This window comes from Hydra viridissima, unplaced genomic scaffold (assembly GCF_058129835.1).
Source record: "Hydra viridissima isolate aposymbiotic clone 2 unplaced genomic scaffold, HvirCarnegie_v1 scaffold_3, whole genome shotgun sequence".
In the NCBI taxonomy this organism is placed as follows: Eukaryota; Metazoa; Cnidaria; class Hydrozoa; order Anthoathecata; family Hydridae; genus Hydra; species Hydra viridissima.
Window position 1 is genome coordinate 11,310,047 of NW_028324302.1, and position 17,938 is coordinate 11,327,984.

The following is a 17,938-nucleotide window of genomic DNA, read 5'->3' on the forward strand; positions in this document are numbered from 1 at the left end:
AATGACACATACACTAGTTTGGTCTTTAAGATGGCATCATATTGTATATCGTGAAGGCCCACAGTCAATCAGGGTAAGAAAGTGTTGCCCCTCATAATGAGTTATACCCATACCAATCCGTTGCCACGTCCCTTTTACTTCGATCTTCCCTCTCGGCCACTTTATCGGACTTGGATCAATTAATTGGCGGGCTACACATTTTTCAACCACATGTAGCAAGTTAATTGGGCTTATCGATCATTTTTAACCAACTACCAGGCACTCGAGTAAGCACATCGGCTAAGTTAGACTCTAAGGGTACTAATTTGATATCCACTCTAAGTTTGTTTTCGTCCACAATATTCGTAATTGTCTGAAGCCGTCTTCTAATCAGCATTTCGTTTGAAGCTTTTGTCTTCAATTTGGATTTTCCAGTCAGTGCATAGGTGACCCAATGTAATACTGCTTTCGAATCAGTGCAAACATGCAAGATATTCATCTTCCAATTGAGACACATATTTAGTCCCTTGATTACTGTAAGGGTCTGCGTATCGTTACATTTCCATATCATTATCATTCTGATATAATATCGGGTGGAAAAAAAATCATCGGAATGACGAGAGTTCCAATATATACCGAGATTTAAACTAACTGCAATACCGGTTAAAATTTTTATGACGGTATTACGCCGTAATCATTCCGATGACATTTTTTTTTATTCCGATATCATACCGGTATGATAACGATATGGAGATGAAACGATACACAGACCCTTAGATTACTGCATCGAGTTCCGACATGTTTATATGTGTTACATCATCTTTTCTTAACCAAAAAGCGTCTTCGATTATATTGCCATCAACTTTGACACTCACATCTAGCGCTAGTGAACTAGCGTCCACCCACACTGTTGCCTCGTTGCCATAAACATTCCAAACTCCTTTAGCAGGATCGTTGTTAAATGTTCTTTTTACCATATTGTTCACCATTTTTTCAACAAAATTGCATTGTATCTTCTCATCCCATGTTTTCATTAGGGCGTTTGCCGTTCTTTTAACAAATGACGAAGCTATTTGACGAAGCTACGCAACCAACCACAAACTGGAAGATTCCCTGTCATTTTTCCACATAAAGAGAAGATTTTGAAATTAGTGAACTTGAAACTTCACCAAAATCGTTGTCTCTCTTCCAAAATAACTTCTTATTTTCAATTCCAACTTGTAACCCCAGAACTCTTGCTTCTTCGGATACACGAACCGTCGGCTTACAATGTAGTCCTTACATTTCCAAAAGGTCAAGTACACTGCAAACTGATACGATGTCTTCATTTACAAGAATTTCATCAATGTATGATGATTTTTCTTCCAGATCTTTTCGTCTTGCGAACATCTTTTGACATATCGCTTTTTAGACCAAGTAAACATGATTCTTTTTTTTTTTTTCATAAAACAAATATCTCGCGTTGCAGAAATTGATACTCCACCAAGTGCCACTATTCCATTCATACCCATTATGAAACAAAAACCGAGTCGTTTGAAGTCGACCAAAAGTGCTTCCACACACACTGTATTTCCATTTGGCACGGTGATTCGAGTTTGGCAAACACCTTCGCACTGCTGTTATTGTCCATTTACAGTTACCACGCTTTGTTATTTTTGTCGCACATTTTTTATAAATGATGCAGCAGGTACATCCTGAGTCAATTAACACATCCTGAAATACACCGTTTATATCCAAGAGTATGGTAGGTAACGCCATTACTGATTGTTTAGGGAGAGAACTGGCGCAGACGTCTTCTCCCTCATTCCGTTTTTTGGACACATTTTCGATGTGTCCATACTCTTGACACGAGTAACACAGCACATCGCTTGTCTCCCGTCTTCTACCTGACTTCCCGAGAAAAAAAAACCGGCTAATCCTGTTAAGTTCTTAATAAGTTTCCTACTAAAACTTAGTAAGTACTTACTTGGAACTAAGTAGGATTAGCAAGTTTTAGCAGGAAACTTAGTAGAATTAGAAAGTTTTAGTATACTAAAACCAGCTAATCCTACTAAGTTTCCTACTAAAACTTGCTAATCCTAATATGAAATTAACTAAAATAACTATTAACTAAACAATGAACTAAAACTATAGTTTTAGTTAATAGATTAATTAATAGTTTTTTTAGTTAATTTCATATTTTTATTTAAGGTTTTATTGAATTATTTGAGTTTTAAAGATTTCATATTTATATTAGCAGGGTTATTTTTCAAGAAATATGTGTGTTTAAGTAAAAATGTAAAAATAATTATTTTTCAAATTCTATTTAAACATAGATAATTCTTGAAAAAATAACCCTACAAATCTAATTTAACTACTCGCCTAAACAACGAGGACGCTTATTTATAAAACAATAATAAAAATAACAAATAATAAAGTGTTAGGTTGTTTAACTAGAACGTTTAGAAAAATACAATAAATAGCGATGGTCATTTCTTTTGGTAATTTCGCAGGTGCCAGTGGAATAACTGCACCCATAAGATTTGATCTTTTATGTATCTATAACTGTATCTATAACAAAATTTATAAAAATATTAACGTAATTCAACAACTTAATAACATATATTTTCCAATAAAAATGCATTTTTAACTAACCATAATTTTAGAATGATGAAAAGGTTTCATTATCATTTCTCGATAGCTACAAAAATTAAAAATATAAGTGTGTGTGTATATATATATATATATATATATTTATATATATATATATATATATATACACACACACACACACACAAACACATTTTATTTGGGTTTTAAACATTACATAATTACATTGTTAGGGTTGTTTTTTTTAAAAAATTTTATGTAAGTGAAAATTGCAGTAGACAGTTATTTGAAAACCAGTTTTAACAAATTACAAAAAAAAAGTGTTAGATTGTTTACCTATCTTTTAAAAAAGTAAAATGAACAATGGTCATGACCAACGAATAACTTGCTACATCACTGTAGGTATGAAAATCTTTTAACTTGTCAACTGTCTTCGTCTATTATTCGTATTTATACTTGTATTTATAATGAAATATTTAAAAATATTATTGTAACTTGATATAATTGTAATAAAATATATTTTATAATAAAAGAACTTATTTAACCTTATTTTGGAATTATGAAGTTTTGAATAGCTTTTTGTTATCTTTTCTTTATTTAATATTATTTAAATCAAAAAATGTAAATGCTATTAAAAAACAAAAATGTTTAAAATAAAAATTCATGTTTGAATTCTGAACTTTTTCAATTAAACTAATTTTAAAAAAAGGAAAATTTTATTTACAGTTATCCAAAAACAGTTAATAATTGTATCAAAAATAAAAATTTTTAATAGATATTTATCGTATCCACCTGTTATCCACAAGAAGTTTTTGTAACTACTAAAAGAAACACTACTTAAAGTCAAAAATATGTCTCAAATAGAAAAAATGTCTCAATTAGATCATTGATAACAACAAACTCTTGTTGCAGTTATGAATTGAGTTTGATGTTTCATATTGATTGTCTTCTTTAAAAAATAGAAGATAAAACCCTGGCCCTACAGAGCATTCAATATACTTGTCAACAGGTTTATGCACACGTAACGATTTTTGATAAGTTTTCATTGAACTTCCTAAAAAAAAAGGAACTAGTTTAGACTTGTGAAAAAAAATGCTATGAAGTTTTGTTTTGTAAAGGGCTTGATATTATATGATACGCTAAACATAAATATTTTCTGTTACTACCCAGTAAACATCGAACAGTTGGTAAGTAGTTGGCCCGATCCTAATAACCAACTATTAGCTACAGTTGGGCCAACAGTCGGCTATTTAGTTGGTACCGTGAAAAAAACGTAACGCTTTTACCAACACTTAGCCAACTGTTTTTAAACAATTGTTTGCCATTAACGGCCCAACAGTAATAAAACAGTCGGCTAACAGTTGGTACCATTACCGGCCCAACTATATGATTTTTTTTCGCGATTTTTTAAATTCACTTTTGTGCTTAAATTGAAAGTGCAAAAGTTATAAATCATGTTTTGAATATTGCTTAATAACAAAGTATAACTTTGCTTTTTAATATTTAATTTTCTATCTAATAGTGATTGTTTGTATATCAGATTTTACCAAACAGTACTACTGTCCACACAAAATATTGTATTATTTATAGATAACTTAGTTGAATACAAAAAAAAGAACAAATTTTTTATCATTACACTTTTATTTCCAGACCATTAAAGAAAAATATTTACAAATAAAGAACTAAAAATATTCTATTATTGTAGTTAATATTATTAAAGGTTTGAAACTAATATTGGCAGCTTTAATTAAAAACAATATTTTAAAACACAAGTATTTAAAAACGTGGCGATTTATTAGATAATTATTAATTATAATTTAAAAAAATTAGAATTATAAATAAAATTAAGATAAATAAGCTTTTATAAATTTGCAAAAGAAAATAATAACTAAATATTCTTTTCATTGATTAACTGCAACTGATTTTTTATAAACTTGCTTTTCATCTGTCTATTTATTCGCCCATCTCCTTGATCAATTGCGCCCTGAAACCATCTTGAAACGATCGGGTAAATATCTTTATCCTTGGAATTAAGATACTGAATTCTTACTGTTGCTAAAAGAATAAAATGAAAATAAATTTAAAAACTCAATTTATTTTTTGTTTAAATATAAATTATTTTTAAGTTATTTTTAAGCTCTTATACGTATACTTTGCAAATTAAGAATTACATTAACTGGTTAGCAGTTTTAAAAATATGTGCATATGATAACCGAGAGCAATTAGCTTATCGGTTCAAGACAAACTTCTATATGCTCTTTAAGAATCATATAGTTGAATACTAATAAATCATGGTTTACATTGGCAATTAATGTCTCTAGTTAACAATAAAATACGACATTGATAAGTTCAAGTCACCAAGGGAGAACATAATATCTTACAAATTCACAACTAATGACAACACTGGTAATTGTCATAAGTACTAACATATTGTATTCTTTCTTAGTGTTGTAAACATATTTTTGTAAATATAAAAATATGGTTGACTTTAATAGACTAAAAATTTACATAACTAGTAATACTTACATAGTAAGCACTTAAACACAAAATGATAACATCGCAACTTAATCTTGCCCACTCCAGTAGCTATCATCTTACTTGAAGATCCGTTTAGATTACATAAAACGCTAAAATTTTTGGAAAACATGGCTCCCAACACACATCGTATGTATTTTGGATGCTCAACTTTACTGCCAATAGAACACAGATATTCGACCTAAAAACAAATAATGCTATATATTACAACTTTTTTTATTTAAATTATTTTTTCAAAGGTAAATGAAAATGTAATGCGGTATAATATAACTAAGGTATTATTAAATTACCTTTGATAAATTACAATTATAAGACTTATAAAAAAACTTATCTTTGATCTTATAAAATAATAGTTACTAGTTTAAACGCAACCTGTAGACTGCTAGAAACATAATATTAAAAATAATTTCAAATTACATAGAGAGCCATCTCAGATTTCATCTGTAGCATAAGGTTAAGCCTCTCCAAAACTTCCTTACTTTCCATTGGAAGGCCAGGGGGAACAACAATGTCATCATTATCCAAAAAACTTTCAACTTCTAAAAAATTATTTTTTTGCTCCAGTTCTGTTAATCTTAACTCCAAAGCTGCCAACTTCTCTATAAACATACATAAATAATTAAATAATATTTCATTGCATTTGAATCTTATTGGAAAACTGGTTTCAAAAACACAATCTAGTTATTAAATTGAAGACATACACAGATGAAGGTGTTATGGAACTCAAATATTTACTTAGACCATGCGACTAATTATTAAAACTAGCAAAAAGCAACCCGTAATACGGGTTATGGTCGGTCTGTTAATTTATGGTGGCTGTTTTCCACAATTTAAAGTTGCGAAACCATTACTAATACCCTTTTAGAAAAACGCCTTCAAATTTAAAAAATTAAACCATCTGTAAAATTAAAATAAAAAGTATGGAGGTAAAATAATTTACAAATTATTTAACATTATTTGAGAAATTTAAAACTGACATATGTCATATCAGTGTAAGGCAGAACCATTTTCCTCAACATTACTAAGTTCAAAACAATACGTTTTTAGTTACTGACAGAAAATAATAGCACTTCATCATGCTTTAAATTGACGAAAAAAGCTAAATTTTAGTTATTTTTATAACATGAACTTTAATTAAGAGTAATATTAAGCGAACGTTAATTATACATTAACTATTAATTTTTTGGTATCCCCTTGATACATGTTTCTTTATAAAAGGAAATTGTCTTTAAAACGTTAAATGCACACAACTAAATAAATTAAAATTAACTGAACATTTGACCATTACTATTTATGGCACTAATCTGACCATCTTTATAAATGGCCTCTTTGTTTCAACAGTTTTAAATAAACGGTAATTTGCTACCATTTACTAAAAATACCTTTTGTTACTCGAAATTTAATTCTCTTACACTAATAAAGGACCTCCCTTCCCCGTTTTTGCCTTGATGGTGGTCAGGAGAATAGATCTATTTTTATGAAGAGTAATCAAGTTTTTGATGAAGACCTTTTACCAGAATAATAAAATATGAAAGAATGATTTAAGAATTTAACATATATAAGCATTTTTTCTTTCCTCAAAGTTTAGCTAATTAATTAAACACCTTATAAAATTTAAGTAACTCGATATTTGACAAATGCGCAAAACTACAATATTCACCCCCCGTTTAAAAAGATCCCGTACAACAAATATTATTAGGCATAAAATAGAGAAAATAAGAAAAAATTGAACTAATTGAATATATTTATATCATTTTAACTGACAAAAATTTACAATAAAAGGTAATCAGGTTTTCTTTTTATAAATCGTATAAATGCGTCAATCGTAAATCTTAAAGCAAAAAAAAACAAAAAAAAACACATAAAAACTGAAAATCGATTTACCTATTTATAGTAACCTATTTTGACATGGCAGTTAATATAAACATTTATCGAAAATGTAACTATAAAATCTATTTCGAAGTGCAAAGGATTAACAATACTAAAATAAATTTAAAAAGAAAAAAAAAAAAAAATTAAGATATAAACTGCATTTTCAGCATAATGTTGTCTTGGCTTTTTGTAAATAGATAAAAGCTGTAAGTTCCAATAATGAAACTGCCTATTATTCATTTTTAACAATCGTCACCAACGTGAAGGTAAGCCAAGCAATCTATCAACACAAAACATCACAACAATAACACATAACAATAGAATATTTACACTCTTGATCCTAAAATCCAGCGAAAATAACAAACCAAATTAAAATATGAAAGGCAAAGTTAGAAAACCAATTTAAAGTTAACTATATATTTATCTTTTTACTAAACATATAACTATATTAAAGTATATTTGTTTTTATGTTCAATATTAGTTATTCAATTACTTCAAATTTAGGACATTAAAACACCCTAGATTTAAAGATTAAGGTTGCATACTCTCCCATACACATTACGCAAAACATTAACAACATTGTGTTTCCAGAATAATTAAAAAAAGGCTAGACAACACAACCTAGCTCTAAAGCAGTAACACCGCCTGACACTAAATACTGCCAAGTCACACCTCTGCTATAAGTACACCACTTGGCTGGCAAAGTTATCAATCTTGCTCAATATAATGCCAACTCACACCACTTTGAAGACATGGAAACAATAAACATATATACAGCTATAAACAAATATGGTTTCATATAACACATATAAACATATTAACCCTATAACGCCGAGCACGAAGTTTTCGTAACGTTTCATTCAAACGTATTTAGTACCGAAAATCTAAAGTTTTTATGGAGGAATGTGACAATTAAGTTACATTTAAAAAAAAATGCAAATTATATATTTTTTTAAATATATTTTGGTTGTTACATATTGATAAATAAGAAAGTAAAAAAATAAAACCAAAAGCTATTTTTTTTCAAAAATTTTAAATTCAGGCGTTATAGGGTTAAATGACAGGTATATTTATCAAAAACTATGAAAAAAATATTAAAGTAATAAAAAAAGTATAACATTATTTGTGTAGCACTTTTCACCTACCATACGTTGAATGAGATGCTTATCAATTTTGAAAAACAAACTATTAAATGCTTTAGTTCTTGAACATGCAAAATATAGTTGACCATGAGAGAAACACGGTTTTTTAAGATATACCCCAACTCTATCAAATGTTTGACCTTGACTTTTATTAATTGTCATTGAATAAGCCAATCTGACAGGAAACTGACGACATTTCAGAACAAAAGGTAAATTAGAATCTGATGGAGCCAACTGAATTCCAGGAACAAAAACCCATTTACCACCAGAAACACCTGTCAAAACCTCTGCATCAATATAATTATTTTGAAGAGCACAAACGTTCATTTGAGTGCCATAGCATAACCCAGCTTTGAGATTTAAATTTCTAAGTAGCATAATTACACAACCAAATTTCAATTTTTAACAATGAGGTAGAATACCTGAAGGAGTTAAGCTGTTCAAAAACTCAACAGGAAAATTATTTCTTTCATTAAGGTCATCAGTATCAATTTGATCGGCACTTAAATATATTTTGACCTCACCCGGCAGACATTCAAGCACTTCTTCATTAATAATGAATCAACATTAGTTGGTGTTAAAATCACGCGTTGAGAAAAATCATTTCGATCAGCAACTCCAAAAATCCTTTCAACAATCGATTCATTTTCTCTAATAATGCACTGATTTGGTATTTTAATGCATCCTTTAAAAGGATCCTCCTCTTTGACAGGTATTGTTCCATTCCCAAGTTTTAGTAGCCATTGGGAAAATTCACCTTCCCCATCTTGTACTCTCGTATTTTCAGTTAATGCAAACTTCTGCACCCATTGCCAATGCAAAGAACATTTTACACACAATTCTACTATTTCAGCTGGTTGTGTTTGTACACAATTCTACTATTTCAGTTGTTGAACATTTTCATCAAAATTTTCTAGATTTAAGCTAATAAACTCATCAATAACAGGCAGATTGTAATCAGTCTGCATTTTAGCACTTTGATTAATAATCTTTTCAATTTGATGAAGAGTAGCTTGTTCAGCTATTAGAAGTGGGATTGAGCGGTGAATGAAATCTTCCATCATAAAAGCTTTGCATGTATTCCAGAGATGTAAAGGATTGTCAGATTCACAAAAGGTCAAAATAATTGAAAACAACTGTCTACTTTGCTTTGGCGTACGTGTTAAAACCGCCTCAGAAAGAGTATTCTGCCATTCAGTGTCATCTTACAACAATTCTTTCAAAACACATGCTTCACAAAACGTTTCAAGGACAACACCATTAACAGCACACACATCCTCCCAAGATATTGCTCCTTTTGCTTGCAAAAGTAACAGTTTAAGAAAAAACAATTCTCCAGTTAGATTAACTTTATCCATTCTTACTATCACCTTATTACCACCCCTTTGTCTAACCTTCCATTTACAATGTTTATCATCAAATATAAAGTGATAAGGAATGTCTACATAAGAATAGCAATGTGCTCTTTCATTTTCAGCATTTAACTTAAACCATGCCGTTAGGTGTGCATCACGTTGAGCTGCACAATCTTAAGCCATTTGTTCTGCTCTAAAATACAATAATTGATTTTAAGGTAGATGTTTACCAAGTCACAGCACTTTGAAAACACAGAAACAACATAATATAAACATGTACCAACTATAAACACAATGTGTTTAAATGTGTATATAAGATTAAATATATACCTTATATACATATTTCAACACAATTTTAAAACAATTATATAACACATATTAACACATACACAAACAATAAAAAAACACTTTACATTGTTGTAAAAACACATTGATAGAACAACTAAAAGGCACTTATTTCAACATATACATACATATCAAAAAAGCATATATGCAAACAATAAACGTGTGCAAACAAAAATTTTAAAAATAACGCCATAAAATTTAAAAAGATTCAAAGTAAACAAAATATATATTTACAAACAATACTCTTTACCTTCTTTTTTTTTTTCATAAGAACTGTAATCCTCATAACAAAATTTAACCTTTACATACAATAACATGTGACATGCCATGTCAGTGTTGGCACAAAATTTTAATTTATTTTTCTAAATTTTCTAAAAAAGAACAAAAATAATTAAAAGCATCACAGAAATTTCAAAGTAGTAATAACCATTTTAAGGAAGTAGCATTAGTGTAACTTTAAATAACATCCATACCCCTATTTTCTTTCTAAAAATTAAAATAACAAAAATAAAAATGCTGAAAGAAAAGCTAAAACAAACAAAATACAAACGATTTAAAAGATTAAAATCCTTTCTACTTTTTCTGATAAAAATTTAAATCCTTTCTACTTTAGCTAATAAAAAGGTATATATAACTATTTTATATACTTACTTCAATTATAATATGATCTTAACGATTATCATTTCTCTTAATATGATTCTTCATGTAATATATCTAAACTAATAATTAAACTCCAACAGGAAAAAAGTTTCAACTCGCTTAAGAGATCTTTCTCCAATGGCCGCGTGCATTTAGAGAACGCGCTTTTTCAAAGCCTAGTAACTAATGACGAAACGACGTTGAGCATTAAACATTAGAGAGCTTACGATAAGAAAACTGCAACGGCAACTTCTACAATTTATGACAAATATTTGACACTAGGCATGCGCAATGGATGGGATTCCCTGAAATGCCGTTTTAAAACTTTTTACGCAACGTCAAAACGCTGAAATTCGTGTTCTCTGAAAACGGCTTAAAAATAGATCAAAGTAGTACTTGCTTCAAAAGTGTAACAAAGTAATTATTTAATTTCTGATACAAATTTAAGATATATACATAAGTATAAATGTATATATATATATATATATATATATATATATATATATATATATATATATATATATATATATATATATATATATATATATATATATATATATATGTATATATATATATATATATATATCAAGTATCATATCGAGTAGTCTACATGGGTAGGAGAATCGTTTTAAAAAAATACACAGTGCTTCTACCGGAGTAACTTTTAACCCATTATAACATACAAACTCTTGAGGTAGTTGAAGTACATTGAGTAAGCAATATATATCACTACGTAGAAATCTAAATTCACTTTTGCATTCATCATCAGACATGATTTCTAAACAAAATTGCTTATAACTCCAAAACGGTAAATCTGGATTCTTAGACGAATTAAATTTGTACAGTAGTAAAAATTCCTCGTCGTCTATGATATTTGATTCTAATGCAAGCAATAAACTATTTCTAACATTTCTTAAAGGAGCCATTTTTAATTTTTTTTTTGTTTATTTCAAGATGTTTTCTTTTTTTTTGAAGCAGAAATTCGTAACTAATTTTATATGAATACCGCAACTGCTAGTCGCAACCGCTCGATCCAGACCTTTGTCGTCTCCGTTGCCGTTGCAGTTTTCATATCGTAAGCTCTCTATTAAACCAAGGATGGCCAGACTTTTTGGCACGAGAGCCGCATTCAAATACTTACGTGAACCGAAGAGCCGCATTAAATAATTCGTTAAGAAAATTTTTCTGCATTCTTTTTTTAAAGGTATTTTGCCTTACAAAAAAAATTAGAAACTGGTGGCAAAATAAGTGCTGTAAAATCCTCCATAAAGTTAAACTTAAATTTTTATGAAAAGAAATAAATCTTTCTAAAGAACTTTTTCTAAAAAACTTTTTGTGTACAAATTTTATGTTTACAACTAGTTTTTATGTCTAAATTAAAAAAAAAATTTTTCAAAGTCAAAAACTTTACTTTAAATGTAAGCTTGTTTAGAATTTCAAATTATCTTGAGTGTTTCGAAAAACTCATTTCAATCAAGTTAAATAAAAATCTGATTCCCTTTTACTCTCACACAAGAAAAACTAGTTATAGAATTGTTTTAAGAAGCATATTCACGTCATAAGTTTTTAAAAAAGTAACAAAATTACAAAGTTATGAATTTTCCAATCAGGCACTAAGATTCTGAACTTTACTGGTAAGTCTCTTAAAATCTGGCTTCAAGCTTGTAGTTGCTGTTTTAAGTTATTCTGACAAATGCTCAGTGGTTAGATTTGCACAATACTTTGATTTGACAAATTTCATAGTGGAAAATAAAGATTCATATGTGTATGTTGAACCAAAAATTGAAATAAATTTTATGCTAATCTTTTTCAGTAGGGGATACTTAACCTCAGGCACTATCTTCCAAAATTCCAATAAAGTTAGTGTTTTATGCAGCATCAGAAGATTTTTATCTTCTTGGAGATCTAATAGTTCTGTTTCAAATTGAGATACTTCTTCAACTATGTTTGATGGAATTGGACGACCATCACCAATAATATCAATTAAAAAAGGATTTATTATAAATCCTAAAGATGATTTAAGTGCATGCAAATCTATAAACATTTTTTGAAAGCCTTCTAGTAAATTCTGTAATTTTTCCCTGTATGATTCAATCTTATGGTCATCATACTGAATTGAAGGATTAGAAATAATTATCTTCTTCATTTGAGGAAAATGGTTAAAGGTTTTTAAAGTAAGATCTCTCTGAAAAAGGGTAATTTTTTTTTGAAAAATAGTCTGAGCAAGATCAGATATAATTTTTTCTTTTCCCTGAAGAGATAAATTCAGACTTTGTAAATGTTGCATTATATCAGTCAAAAACAAAAGATCTTGCAAAAAGTTCATATCATCAAGAATTTCAAAAGTCTTTTTCTTTTCAATCAAAAAAGATTTAATTGGTTCTAATAATTCTACGAACTTATATAAAGCATCACTACTTGAAAGCCACCGTACAGCACAGTAAAATGATAGGTCATTTGGTTTGTCAGCAAGATCCAATTCATCAATAAAGTTTTAAAACTGTCTATGATTTTTAGCATTTGATCGAATGTAATTTACAATTTTTGTCACTGACTTTAGAACGATTGAAAAATTAAAATGTTTTGCTACTAAATGTTCTCAATGAATCAAACAATGAACTGGAATGAACTCTGGATACTTAGGATCACTTTTTAATAAACCAATAAGTCCAACATGTTTGCCAACCATTGCTGGTGCACCATCTGTAGCAACACTAACAAGTTTGTTGATAGGTGCATTGGCTTTAAGTAGAACTGTTTCAAGAGCTTCCTTTAGATCAACTCCACGAGTTGTATCTTTTAGCTCAACCAAATCTAGTAATTCTTCTTTCACAATTACATCTGATGTTACATACCTAACAAATACTGCCATTTGAGATTTATCTTGAACATCTGTTGATTCATCCAGAGCTAAACTAAATGCTTCACAGTTTTTTAAGTCATTCAACAATTGCTGCTTAATATCAGCACTTATCTCAGATATTCTTCTTTCAATTGAATGTCGAGAAATAGGAATCTGTGAAATTAACCTTTGGATTTTGCTATTTTTAGGATCTAAAACTAAGAGGACATCTGAAATATTTTGCTTTACAAATTCTCCATCAGAGTAAGAATGTTTAACTCTTGCAATGTTCCATGCTATAACAAAACTTGCTTCTGTAGAAATAGTTGATTCTTTACTGAAAGATGAAGCATTCATTTGATTGTTAATTATTGTTTTGAGTAATTCAATTTTATTTTTCCTGTAATCTGAATTTAAAGGATATTCCTTGGAAAAATTTATATGTTTAGTTTCATAGTGGCGTTTAAAATTCCCTGACTTGTTGTGAGCAAGTTCTTTATTACAAATTAAACATATCGGTTTATTTTCTTTTTCAATAAATGCAAATTTTTCTGTCCAATCTTCATTAAATATTCTTTTCTCGTCATCAATTTTTCTTTTCTTCCTGTTGTAGCGAAGTGGATTATTGTTAGTATTTTACTTTATCCATTTCAAAAAAATAAGTGTTGCGATTAATTAAAGTTAAAACGAAAAGAGTCGAAATGAAATTCCAAGAGCCGCATGCGGTTCGCGAGCCGCATTGACATTCCAAGAGCCGCATGCGGCTCGCGAGCCACGTTTTGGCCATCCCTGCATTAAACGTTTCTGTGCTAATTATATTAAGATACGTTTATAAAACTTACGGGAAACTTTAACGATTCAAAACACGCGGTACAAAGTCGGATAATGGTTGGCAAGAAATGCCAACAGTTAGCCAACTATAGCCAATACTGGCCCGTCAGTTGCACCAACTAAAGCGTGTTTATTGGGTAGTTTATTGTTTTAACTTTAAATTTTGAAATTTTTTTCAAAATTAAATTTTGCTTAGTTTAAAAAACTAAGCAAAATTTAATTTTGAAAAAATTAAATTTGTTTTTTAAACTTTCTTCCAGATTTGTTGTCTCTAGAGAGTGATCAATCCAATGTTGTTGAATCTGATTATGTGGTCGAAATTCAGGTAAATCTAAGTCTACCAAGTCAGCTGATGTCACCAGCAAGTTCGGCCTTCTCTAAAGTCTACTCTAAAGTAAACACTACTGTTACAAAATCTCATGTACCAGGTGTTGCGCCACTCATCACTAGATACTTGACTCCAACTGGAAGCAAATTTAGTTCAAGGACTTCTACTCCAGCTCCTGTCTCTGGACCATCCACTGCTCCAACTGATATACCTTCAACTAGTGACACAACTAAATGAATTGTTTGACAAATTTGTTATTAAGGGGGATTATCCCCCAAATTTAAATATAGACAATAGAAGAAAACTTTTTAAGTAATCTAACATACAATATAATGAAAACAAAAAATTTACATTTTTTTTTTTTTTTTGGTCAACGATTGTTGCATATACCCCAAAAAACCCCTAAAATAAGCAGAAAATATGATTTGCACCGGCCAAGATTCAGCAAAAACTATTAAGAAAGGCAAAGTGAAACTTTAGTATTGCATTTAGAATAGGTGCTTGAGTGTTTTAAATGGAACAGATTTGGAAAAAAAAAATCTGGGTCTGAGTACATGTCCGACAAAAATGGTATTATAAAAAAGGGCAATTTTTTAAAAGGTAAAACAGCTATTCTGGTTTTTTTCTTGAGATATCAAAATTCTGTTCCATTTAAAACACAGGGCTTATTAAAAGGAAGGTATGCTGAAAATTTGAGACAAAAAGCTTAAGCGGTACTCTTGCAACATTGGCCGGCATATTGAAAAACCTCAAACTGAGAAAACGCTAAAAATGTAAAATTATTAAATAAAAAATCTCCAAACATACTAAATATTACATATAAGACTCTAATTCAAATTAAAAACCTCCTTTTTCATATAATTTGCCTTCATTTTCTAAGGTTTTATCACTTTTCTTTAATTTTTTAGCCCTTAATTTTTGACGACGCAATTTATTATTTGGCTTTCCTCGATAGATTGACTGTTTAAGGTGGATTTTGTTTATAGCGTTTGAACCGTTTATTGTATAATAGCCAGGAATCATGTTAAGTTTTTTATAAATTAGGATTGACGATTTCATCCCAATATTAAAATTAGCTACAGCGTCGTAGACACTAAACTTTAGCACTGTAATGGTGACAAATTTTGTTTTTGGTATACAATTTCAAATTTTTCCATTAAAGGACTCATTCGCATTTAGCGTTTTGCCATGAAGACATTTTTTAAGCTCATCATCTTTAGTGAGGTCCTCAAAAACAGGTCTGATCTTGTATGCAACCTCTAAAGGAAGGCCAGGGCCTGGCTTGTAGGTATTGGTTTTATTTACTTTGTCTCTGTTGAATTTACACCAGCTACTTACACCCGTTGGACAATGTGGGTAGTGCCAGTTGTTATCTTTCGACGATGCCACATGAAAAAGAGTTGCAAGTGCTGATGATTTCATGGCAACTATATCACCAGTATTTTGTCTAATTGCTATACCAAAAAAATTTTGCAATCGATCAATTGTTGCATCTGTCAATCTTCCACGACCACCTAGTCCTCTCACTTTTTTTTTCAATTTTCAAAGTCGGGTTCCAACACGCTTCTGATAGTGCCTAACACATTCCAATTTAGTTACTTGAGTGTCAGGATAAACATCTTTGACTATATTGTAGCTTTTACTATCTCCATCACCCAAAAAGTTAACATATTTTAGTTTATGTTTTTGAATTGATCGGTGGAAAATGCGACTGGCTCCTTTGCATTCCACTCCACTTGCAGAACCAATGAAGTTCATTTTACAAATATGTAAATTTTTCCACTTGGCATAAGCAGTAGGATTTCTCTTAGCAAGGTTTTGATTTAAAGAGCACCCTCTGCAAAAATGACTCATTACCTCAACATCTATAACTTTTCCACTGTCTAATGAGAGTGCAGCAACCACACCATTTAATGAGGAAAATCCCCTACACTGCCATGTCCCATCACACGATACACCAATATCTAAAATCTCATCTTCATTTTGACAATTTTGTCTTAATTCAGCTACAGCATCAGTCATTGTTTCCTGTGCAACGTCCTCTGTAATATTAGCTATTTTCAAAACAAGTTTATCATAGTTTTTCGACGCCATTGGTTTTGGCATGTTCATAAGGGTCATAAATTTTTGAATTCCAGAATATCCTATTCGAAGAGTTCTCATTGTGTATATTGTACGTGTGTTTATATCAAAGATTCCTTTTTAATTTAATAATTTAGAAGTATAAAAGTTATTTTGATATTTACATTTTGAACAAAAAATTGAAAGTTCACATGCAAGTCCTCGCTTTTTGCTAATGTTTTCAGTTATTGCTAAAGTTGTTTGAAAGCAAGTGGGGCAACTTAAAACCGATACAGCATCTGACAAAATAGAACAGTCAATTATTCTATAACCTATCACATCTTTGTTTTGGACATAAGCATTCTTTTGTAATGTTAAATTCAAAATAGGTTGAAGCTCGCGAAAAGAAGAAGTCGACGTTTTGAAGATGTCTTTTTGTTTATCAACAAAAGATTCAATATTATCATTTAAAAGGTGAATTAAATTATTTAAAATTTCACTGCCACGTAACACCTTTCCATTAAAAATCCTTTTTCTTTTTACTGCTCGTTTTGTTCTTGCTTTAACTCTATCTACTTTTACCATGTTAAAAAACTTTTAAAAAATTTATTTCTCTTGCGATAAAAATTGAGCTGAAACTAAACTTGAAAACTAATTTTTCTTACTAATAGTTTTATAAATCTAACAAGAAGCTCTTTAAATCTAACAAGAACTCAAATAAGATTTTTAGTTGCGAATTTTATCTATGTTTTCATTGCATAAGAAGTCATTTTTTGGGGGTGTATCCCCCTTAAAGACTTTTATTTACTCCTCATTGCCAATAACATTGCAAATAAAATAATTTTAATTTCAATTTTTATTTGCCTTGTTAAGTTTTGGCATAGTTAAATCACGATAAAGTAGCAAAGACCATTGTAATGGCCGAGCCCTCCAGCAGAATACTAAGTGGATAAGTCTTAAATTATTATGCTGATAAACCAAAACCAAAGTTTACACCCCAGCAGAGAGAATTGAAGAAGATCTGTCGTTCCAACACCAACTGCAGCTTACCGCAGAGGAGAGTCATTTGTCTCAGCAAAGTAGTAGTCTGCCGGGGCGTGAACACACAACCTTCTGCTCTCTGAACTTGTTCATTTGACCATTCAATTGTACACCAAAAATTAGTTAAAATGAAGCAAAAATGTTTCAAAGGATGATGTCCGCTGCCCGAGAGAAGCAGGAAAGGAGGCTCTCAAGCACTTCATCCACAGAGTAAACTCATGAGTACGTTTGACTTGTTGTATCTTTGAAGACTCAGATGATGTAGTTTTCCTTGATGAGGCTGATGTTGAACAGATGAGGAGATCATGAGTAAAAACAACTACACAGAAAAATTGACGTTACTTCTCCTGGGCGCGAACGCGCGACCTCTCGCATACTG

General features: G+C 30.1%; 3 protein-coding genes across 11 annotated transcripts in view; 1 reads left to right on the forward strand and 2 right to left on the reverse strand.

Moving 5' to 3' along the window:
• Window positions 1–6,147, reverse strand: part of LOC149890992 (uncharacterized) — a 48,359-nt gene extending 42,212 nt beyond the window's left edge. Inside the window, exons 1-3 of one of the 5 annotated variants that reach the window (XM_090082137.1) lie at window positions 5,521–6,139; window positions 5,095–5,284; window positions 4,432–4,623 (exon numbers count right to left, since the gene is read on the reverse strand). In XM_090082137.1, the coding sequence (XP_089938263.1) occupies window positions 4,457–4,623; window positions 5,095–5,284; window positions 5,521–5,712 (549 nt within the window). In that variant the 5' untranslated portion in view covers window positions 5,713–6,139 and the 3' untranslated portion in view covers window positions 4,432–4,456. Of the gene's footprint in view, window positions 1–4,431; window positions 4,624–5,094; window positions 5,285–5,520 lie in introns of those variants that run through there. The other 4 variants (XM_090082138.1, XM_090082141.1, XM_090082139.1 and 1 more) reach the window with 4 other exon arrangements.
• LOC149890990 (uncharacterized) overlaps window positions 1–17,938 on the forward strand; it is a 198,628-nt gene that overhangs the window by 129,509 nt on the left and 51,181 nt on the right. The window lies entirely within an intron of this gene.
• Window positions 6,830–10,667, reverse strand: LOC149890996 (uncharacterized). Of its 4 annotated transcripts, none has more exons than XM_090082145.1 (4): window positions 10,469–10,667; window positions 10,068–10,303; window positions 8,121–9,665; window positions 6,830–7,255 (listed from the first exon to the last, which is right to left on the reverse strand). In XM_090082145.1, the coding sequence occupies exons 3-4, from the start codon at window positions 8,493–8,495 to the stop codon at window positions 7,208–7,210; spliced, it is 423 nt and encodes a 140-aa protein (XP_089938271.1). In that variant the 5' UTR covers window positions 8,496–9,665; window positions 10,068–10,303; window positions 10,469–10,667; the 3' UTR covers window positions 6,830–7,207. The 4 variants fall into 4 exon arrangements, with proteins under 4 accessions (XP_089938271.1, XP_089938272.1, XP_089938270.1 ...); XM_090082146.1 differs by having other exon boundaries at window positions 6,830–7,717; XM_090082144.1 differs by having other exon boundaries at window positions 6,830–9,665; window positions 10,068–10,188.

Excerpts from the sequence above, each read along its gene's own strand:
- LOC149890996 (XM_090082144.1), bottom strand. The coding sequence starts at position 8,495 with ATGCTACTTAGAAATTTAAATCTCAAAGCTGGGTTATGCTATGGCACT.